Source organism: Drosophila erecta, unplaced genomic scaffold (genome assembly GCF_003286155.1).
Source record: "Drosophila erecta strain 14021-0224.00,06,07 unplaced genomic scaffold, DereRS2 tig00000000-arrow-pilon, whole genome shotgun sequence".
In the NCBI taxonomy this organism is placed as follows: domain Eukaryota; kingdom Metazoa; phylum Arthropoda; class Insecta; order Diptera; family Drosophilidae; genus Drosophila; species Drosophila erecta.
In genome coordinates, this window is record NW_020825194.1 from 21,998,807 (window position 1) to 22,008,087 (window position 9,281).

At 45.8% G+C, this 9,281-nt stretch overlaps 1 protein-coding gene across 1 annotated transcript; it reads left to right on the forward strand.

The window, feature by feature from the left end:
- The first annotated feature begins 563 nt into the window (after positions 1-563).
- On the forward strand, positions 564-3,853 carry LOC6553815. Its single transcript, XM_001979512.3, has 7 exons — positions 564-1,827; positions 2,147-2,561; positions 2,631-2,785; positions 2,844-2,952; positions 3,008-3,231; positions 3,286-3,403; positions 3,463-3,853. The coding sequence occupies exons 1-7, from the start codon at positions 1,432-1,434 to the stop codon at positions 3,711-3,713; spliced, it is 1,668 nt and encodes a 555-aa protein (XP_001979548.1). The 5' UTR covers positions 564-1,431; the 3' UTR covers positions 3,714-3,853.
- Positions 3,854-9,281: the final 5,428 nt, after the last annotated feature.

The following is a 9,281-nucleotide window of genomic DNA, read 5'->3' on the forward strand; positions in this document are numbered from 1 at the left end:
ATTGCAGGTTGAGCTGTACGCAGAACACTTCGGCTTTCCATTGGGACTAATCGAAGGTAAATATTGATAATTACATTTTGAAACATCGTATTTAATATTCTTAACGCTGGTGCAGCTTTGGCTCAGAAGATTGTGACCCACTCTACATACTAATTGTATCTACACTAGAGCTCTAGACCTTTGAGCAATCTGCATGCCAATAATTGATTGCACTCGAGTGCTGAGTAAATGGAAGCTCTAGCCCGATCATGATTTATTGCCAATGCATTGTAAATACGCCGAGCATCAATCACGAAATTCCAAATACGCCCCTCCAACCAGCCCATTAAAGCTAACCGCTCATAATGATAATCTTTAAAACTAAACGCCCGCACTGTCGCGTCAAATGTATCTGCATTCAGCGGAAAAAGGCACTTTTAATCGTTTTTTGTACCGACTAGCTCATCACATTTTCCATAGTCAGGCTCCACAGCGTTGTTTGTCAAGTGCGCAATTACTTATAGTTATTTTATATTTTTTGCCAAGCAGCTGGCGACGCCAACGCCAAATGGCGGCAGCTGGGAGTTGCCAGTTGCTAGTGGCAAGTTGGCAACTGTGCATAATAATACCAATTGCAATCGCAGTGTAGCTGGCAGCAATTAACAATTTTTAACCTTGTTGTGCATGATGCATGTGGCTGAGAGAGCACTCCGATCATCTCATGATCCGCCGGTGACGATGATGATGACGATCATGGTGATGCTGGCGCATAAAAAGCTGCTAAATGTTTTCGAGTGCTCTTCTATTTCGCAATTAAATCGATTTCAGTTTCGAAGCATTCCGTGTTTGCAAATGCGAGACATCATCGACCCCAATTTGCATAATCGATGGCTGATTGCAGCGGCTGTCGTTAGCCATTATTAATTATGAAAGTGTTATTCGACTTTCAGTGATGGCCAGACAGCGACTATCTTAATTTATAGATCGTTACTGCAATCCGATATTCTCGTTAGCATTTAGCTACGAGATGGTTTCACGAAGCTACGACTTCAAATGGATTGCTCATTTCGCAAGTGCCTTTTCCATAATCTGAAATGGCGTTCAGCACTCTGGCCGTTTAATTACTCATTTAAAATGAACACAAGTTCCCCAAGAGCTGGCTCAAATACCTCGCATAACATTAACCCTGTTACCCGCAGCAACTCCACTTGCAGCAGCAGCATCACAAGTGCAATCAGAGGAGCGTGACTTCGTTGTTTGATTGTTGCTGCAAAAGTGAAGGTTGCAAACGCTGGAAAGGCGACAATTAATGCTCTGATAAAGCCAGAGAAAGATGCAACACGAGCAGCAGCCGTGGATGCACCAACTGCAGCCGCAGCAACATGCGACAGCAGCAATTTCCAGCTGCAAGTGCCACAACTGCCACAGTCGCCGCGCGAATTTCCGTTAATAATGTTGTCAAAGCGTTCCGATGCGTTGATAAGCGCTTTCGTTTTGACGCTCTATTATGTGGGCGTGGCCGACGGGAACAACGCAGCGGACTTTGTGACAATGGGCGATCTGCGGAGGAGTAGGCGTGCCCAGTCGCATTTCTCTCGTCCCGGTGGCATGATAATGGAGGGCATTGGATTCCAGTACAGCATGCGATATCAGCCGGGCTTCCACCTCCACAAGTTGGCCCAGCAGCAGGCGGAGGATGGAGGAATGGGCGGCATGGAAAATCCACCTGCGACGGAAGCCCCAATGCCCATGCCCACTCCCGGTACACCGCCGCCTGATCCACCGCCCCCAGAGCCGCAGGAACCGGAGCCCACGATACCCATGCGTCCCACAACCATTCCAGTAGAGGTATGCCGGGATAGGGGTGTTCTCGTGACCTTAGTGCCACCCACTGTATAATCAGTGTCTCCAGAAATTACAGTGAAACACTCTTGAAAGACTTGTGTAACATAGGTGCATAGGTGAAATATCTTGCTTAAAGTTTTATTTAAGAACTTTATGTTAATTGAGTGATTTTTACTTTGCAAAGTGAAAGCTATGTGCACCTTTTACTCATCGGAACTGTCCACTATATCATCTAGCTCTTATAGGAATAATTACCAGAAGAGCTTATAATATAAGCCACATGATAAGCTGCCCTGTTGCTTCCATTTCATGTATTATCTAGGAACCTTCAGGAGTGCAACCCACGATGATGATGCCCACTCCGAGTGCTTCGCCAGGGATGCAGCCCAGCCCCAAGCCGAGGCCCACTGGGAAGCCCTCGCCGAGTCCGCCAGTGCCGACGCCACCATCCAGCACCAAGAGCTCCATAATGCAGCCCCACCAGACGCTGAAGAACATCCTCTTCGGCTCGCCCATCGAGGCGAATCTCATCCTGAAAAAACCCAATGCTCCGCGCTCGAAGGGCAAGGGCTTCCTCAGCCTGTTCGAGGTGATCAAGTTCCCCAACACCAAGTGCAGCGTGTCCATGGGCGACATCCGGAGCATGGAGGGCGTCTGCTACCACGAGTTCGAGTGCAAGAGCCTCGGGGGGATTCCCACCGAGAGCTGTGCCGAGGGCGTGGGCGTCTGCTGTGTGTGTGAGTGAAAGTACAGCGATGGACTTGCACGATGTGGCACCACTAACATCCAACTTCTTTCACTGGCAGTCGTCAATGGATGCGGCGATGTCACCAGCCAGCAGATCCTCTACTTCGAGAGCCCCAACTATCCAAATGCTGTGCGGGAAATGATGATCTGCGTCCTAATCATCAACGTGAAGCAGGGAGTGCAGCAATTGAGACTGGATTTCCAGATGTTCGAGGTGAGTTGCAATCTCGAATGCGTAGTCCTTAGCTTAATTGATTTTCCACAATCTCCAGCTAAGTCGCCCCAGCAATGGTGACTGTGTGGACGATCAATTTATAGTCTCCGGCCACAATACCAACTTCCAGATACCCATTCTGTGTGGCATCAACACGGGCCAGCATAGTAAGTGCTTTCAAACGGATTTGAAATGTAAATGCAGTCCTGGCTTGTCTTTCAGTTTATATCCATGTTGGCGACTCGAACGAGGGCAAAGTGTATCTATCGGTTTTCATGAAGGTCTCGGGAGGCGGACGTTCCTTCAACATAAAAGTCACTCAGGTGGACGACGAGCTGGCCCCCAATAATTGCCTGCAATATTTCCCCGAGGCCGAGGGCGTAATAAAATCGTTCAACTATGATACAGATGGTTCAATCGTGGACAACCGAGAGGCTACTTATTTTGTAAGCCAAAGCCTCTTCAGTTAAACTAACTTTAATGGGTATTTCTTGCTGTAGAACAATTTGAACTATGCCATATGCCTGTCCCGATTGAAGAACGTGTGCAGTGTGGCGTATAATACGGAACAACTTGGAGGTGATCAGCCCGACTTCCAAATCATCAACAAAGATGAAGGTATGATTCCAGAATAATGTATTTCAGAGCAAACTACTTATACTCATGCCGTTCCATAGCCGAGAACGACTTGGTCTCCGATGGGCAGGCGGGCGCTGGCATCTTCAACTGTCCGGACGACTTCATAGCCATCAACTCCGTTCCCCTGTGCGGGGAGCGGTTCAACGACGGCCGGGAGAGCGACGACTATACCATCCACGCCACCGTCAGGGATACCGCGGCGGGTCCCATCATCCTGCCCTTCCGAACCGATGCCGAGTATGTGGGTCGCGGCTTTCGCCTGCTCTACAGACAGGAGCTGTGTGCCTGAGATCCCACTGCGATGTGCATGTCGAGCACTGGTTCACAAGATGCATGTGTTCCGCAGTCAGATGTTCCGTGGCCAGATGCTTGGCTGCACGGCGGGAAAACTGCCTTACTTATTGGTTTTTCAGCTCCTGTAAGATAACTTCAGAGAACATGTACTATTGCAGTTCCCTTTCCAAATTAAAAACCTGTTATATGTACATCACAATTTATGTCAAACGACTGATTTTGGAAAGAAAGACACCTTCCTTTGTTCTCAGTGCACATACGGAATTTAGCACGCCTTGGTCAACTGGAGGGCATTGGAGTTGGCAACATCGGATTGGGGCTGTGCGACGATGGGAACGACAGTTTCCGTTCCCGTTCCCAGTGCTGCCCCCGTGTTAATGTGTTTTATGTGATTCGAAGCGATTTGGTGGCTTAGTCTTGGCGCCGCCCACCCACCGACTGGGCGGCTCGCGGGTTCGTAGTTCACACAGCATCAGAGCCACCAAATGCAAGGGACGCGATGGAGTCGATTGGCGTTGGTGTTTGTTGACAGGTTTATTTCAAATTTTCACGTCTCGCCAGGGCAAAAAGACAGTGTATGTACGAAAGATACTATGACGAAATCTATAACTCGCCGCATCGCCATCCGTTCCGTTCCGTTCGCTCGATTCGCGGTCTCTATGCTTAAATTTGTAATAAATTTGATTTTTTCCTTTCGATTGCGATTTTCCCTTGGCTCGGCTTCGTTTGCCCCGCTGCTGCATGATAAAGTCACAATTAACCCACGCCTTTTTCGTAGCGGTACTCTTACATATATTTGCATATCATTTTGATTGTTTGGATTCGGGCTGAACTATCCATGCCGTCGCTGACATGGTGATGACTAAAAGTGTGCACTGCACCACCAGCACCGCCAGCACCACCGGCGACAACAACAACTAGACCAAAGCAATCATGAAAACGACAACAAAAATTACTTCTCGACCAACAATAGAAAAAAGAGGAGGAAGAGGGCCAAAAAATGGCATATTGCATGCACAAGTTTTGAAGTTTGTCATCAAATGACGTTTTTGGATACCTTGGATAACTCTATGTGGCACTGTGGTAGGGCATATGCAATTTTCAGTACTCCAAATAGTGTCATTCGCAAGAAAGCTAAGGAACTTTTTTCCAGTATCTCATTTTGCTTTTGTTACCAACGAAAATGGGTGGCCAGTGGGATTGGGTGACCTTAAATCAATAAACATTAATAGTTGTGATTCATATAAGTTGTATCTTACATTCGTGGTATTTATAATGTCTATAGAATTATTCAGACGGTTGTTTCTGCAATACCAACTTTGCCTTTCCAGCGTTTATACACTTTGATTGCCCTCTTAATCACTCAAAACCACTGTGCCTTGGCAGCCCAGCAACGCTGGCATAAATAAATAAAACCGTAAAGCCAAGAAAAAATTGTATAAAATAAAAATCCCTTCAGGGCGTAACGTGAACTACATTAGAAATTGAAAATCCACCGACGCCGCCGACAAAACCACAACTTTGACGACGTGGATGTGGATGTGGATGTGGATTGGGATGACGATGACGATGACTGTGACTATGAGACGAGGACGTCGACAACCAAGACGACATCGAGTCAAAGACAACATGAGAATCTTTTTCGCCATGGCAAGCCGAAAAAACAAAAAGCGCCGTTTGATGGAAATTAGGAAACTGAAATTCATTTTTTGAGGTTTGGTTTGGGCTGCTTTTTTCCTTTTTGCTTGTGTTTATGTTAGGGGGTGTGGGAACCAAAGGGAAATCAAAGCAAGCGTGCATGGCAACGCCTTTTGTCACAGTTGCAATTTTTTGAGCAGACCGCCAGCATTTGCATAATTTAATCAATTCGGAATGAGACAAAAGGTGAAAACTTTGCAGCCTTAATCCTGCCCGATTGCCAGACAGCACGGCCTAAACAGACAGTTCCAGAGATCTCTGAAATCGGTGTTTTAATTGCCGACACCCCCTCGAAGCCACCAGAGACGATCACCACCAGCCGGGTCCACTCCATTCGAGGCATTCAAGGCGGCTGGCATGCCAGAGATCCCAATCGCATTCGAAGTAGCCATCGCGATCGCGGAACAGATCAATGCTCCCAGGAGTGGGACACCGCGAAGATTGGTGGATCGCGGCAAACAGAAATACTGGCAAAAATGCCAATAAATTTTTGACAAGACATTATACAAATGCTAACTTTATTAAATGGCCATTGGTCAGACCACCGCTTGAGTTGGTTAATTGCGCTGGTTATCGATGGAAAACAACGAAACAACGAATGGAGAAGTCAAAAGGGGAAAATGCAGTCGGCATGCGCCACAGCAGCCATTGGAATAAAGCGATCAAGCGGACTGCAGCTCCTCTTATCGCTGGAAGTCTATCTAATGAGCCGGGCATTCCATCCCCCAGCCCGCAATTAATTTATGAACCCAGCAGAACGTTGATCATTTGGCCAGTGGAGCTCTGTTTTAATGGTCGTGCAAGCGGCATGAGGTCCTGTTGGAGTTCAAAAGGAGTCCTCTTATTTGAATGCTGCAGAATCCGCGGGGTCATAAAATGTTGCCAAGCTTGTCTTAAGCTAAGGTAATTAGTCATTGCTGAATTAATGACATGTCCATCTGACATTCTGGCATTGATTCCCAAGATCAATTCGATTTTGAAAGGAGTCTTGATCAGTTACGAGAGATAATTAATCAATGGCAGCTTTTTTAATTATGATCTTAAGATTTATATAAATGGTGAGTACTTTTACATGCTGGAAACACCCTGAAACAACCTCTAACTCCTTTCCAGCACCTCAGCTTATGTGAACTAGAAAATTGAAATAAACCTGCTAGATCTAATGCAGCCGCTCAACTTGGATGACCCCACTGCAGTTCTAAAAGCGCCTGAGAAGCCATTACTCAAACACCAAACACTTGACCTCCGACCCTTGGGCGAAGACTAGGCGACAATCGTGCTGGGCGAGATTCGCAATGGATTATTATATGGTCACCCACTCAGGCTTTGGGCTTCAGGCTTTGAAGAGCGGCGAAATGAAGACTGGAGGAAACGTAGGAAGGTAGTAACCGAAGTGACACCAACACATCAAGTGAGCATTTTATGATTCACGCTTGCATTAAAATCTCATCTCGCAGCGCGGAAAACAAATCGCACTAAGCTCCACGGAACCCAACCCCCCAAAGGAGGGGTGGGGCTTTTGTCTTGTGATTTGGGGCAGGGAGCCAAAGAGGGCTGAGCCTCGGACTCGCGCAACTTCACGCCGTAATTAAACTGTCTTTGGTTGTGTAGTACAAGCGTTCAAGCATTCAGCCGTCCAAAATCCATCCATCCATCGCATTGCCATTTAAAGTTTCTTTTACTTAACAGATTCCACTCTCCACCTACTGCCGCATATGTGTGCTCGTCGTTTTTCACACTATTTTCTACTAATTTAACGATTTTGCCCGACTCAACGTCGAATCGGTTCGGGCCTGGTCCAAACTTTTCTCCAGTTCGCCACACGATTTTATTGCCGCACTTTTAGCACATCCCGCCCCTCCGTTTATTTACATGTGTAAAAACGCTAAGTGTTTGCTGCCGGTCAACTTACAATGGAAATTGGCACATGGGATTTTTCTCAGTTTCGTTTTACATAACATTTCCAAGGGCGAAATGGCATACAAATTGTATTTACGTGCGATTGAGGCGTATACTTACACACTTCAAAAAGTATTAAAAGTTGATTACTGTACTTTGCTTAATTGTTAAATAGAGGTAACTGCTTTAATAATATCAATAATACCTTTAATAATATCAATTAATAAAGCTAAAAGATAACTAGGACCTGCCCTAAAAATATTGGTCTTAGCATAAACCCTTTTTAAGAAAAAACGGTGTTTCTTATTGCACAAAATGGCCCAACCACGAGTCGCCATCTTCAGACTTTCATGGCTCGTTTATCAAAATATCAACACCCAGCCAAAAAAGGAGCCTTCCCAAATTTGCGGCTACCCATTTTGGCGCATATGTTGCATGTAAAACATTCGACCGCAGATAACAAGGGGCTGAAAAGTCCAGAATATGGAAACTAAATGGATTTCGCGGCGAGGAGGCACAGAAGGCCAGGGCAGAATGTGCATAAATCGCGTGAAAAATGTGAAAGAAGAAACAACATTTTGACGCCGAAAAATAAGAGGAAAACTCATGATTATGAGTATGAAAAATTAATGATAGTCACAGCATGGCAACAGTTGCACGCACACACGAAAAATGAAAAAAACCAAGAAACCAAGAAACCAAGAGGATGAACGAGGGGCAACGATGTAAATAGGCAGATTAAGCATACGCAACGTTGGCCAAAGTGGCCAAGCCTTGTCAGCGTGAATTTTCCAAGGCTTATCCGTTAGTTACACACAAGCACAAGCACAAGCACACACGCATACACAGTCAGCAAATGCAACAGCTTTCCACTCTCGGCATTTTTAATTTTTATTACCATTTGCCTGATTTTTGCATTCAGTTATGGCTCTTACTTTGCATTGCCACATTCTCCCCACAAATCTCTCGCTATTTCGCCATCTCTCGGCAAATGCACTGCGTGCATTTTTCATCGGCTCAGTAGCCGGGTCGGACAGCTAAACTTTCTTTCTTCCCCGATTCGCCAGCGACTTGGGACTTACACTGAGAAGAAATCTGAAGACATCCTGTAGGATGCCTAGGTGAGCAAGTGAACCCAAAAAGATATAGCGTGCCTATTAATTCCTATTGCATGCGAAATATTTTTCTTATGTGTGTAAGGCTATATAATTTTTAATTTCAAAGGGAAATTTATTTGTCGAGAATCTCCTTTTTTTCAATTAAATCGTAAATTAAAAGATAATTAAAATTAGATTTTATTGTGCCCGTCGTACGATTGAGTAGTTCTGTAAGTCTTACCAATGCTGTTAGCAGCTTAGTGGGTTTTTAGCCGTGCAGATCCGACTCGCGGCCTAATCGCCTCATCTCTCGCCGTTCGCCGGCCATCCGAGATCCAAGCTCCAAGTGTCACAGTCGGAGACTCCATCTGGAAGGCTCTGTCTCTGCGGAGACACATCGCCACAGCCATCTCCATCTCCGTCTCAATTCGCTGGGGAGATGCGTGTGCCAGGTGGAAACCTGGCATTTCTCACAGCAACGGCGCTGCGATTAACGCCGACCAGGTTGCGTTTAATTGCCGCACTTTTATTTAATTCCTGTGCGGATTTGCTCTGTCCGCGCCACGCTCTCGGAAAAGGTTCAATTTTCCGCTTGTTGCCTCTTGCACTTAGTTGCAATTGCATTCTGCAGATTATGCAACGTCGCTGCTCAAAGGCCACTAATTAAGAATTGGCAATTAACTTGCAGATTTGATAAGCCAGTTAGGCAGGCGGGTTGGGCTTGAGGTTAAACGGTTGTTGACATTCCTGGACAGCGGAATATAATCGTTGCATTTAGAGTGCATTTAGGAAATTTAAATACAAATTATACACCACATGTTGCTAAGCTCAAAAAAGTTCTTTAGTTCCTTATCAAGTGAAAATGATTT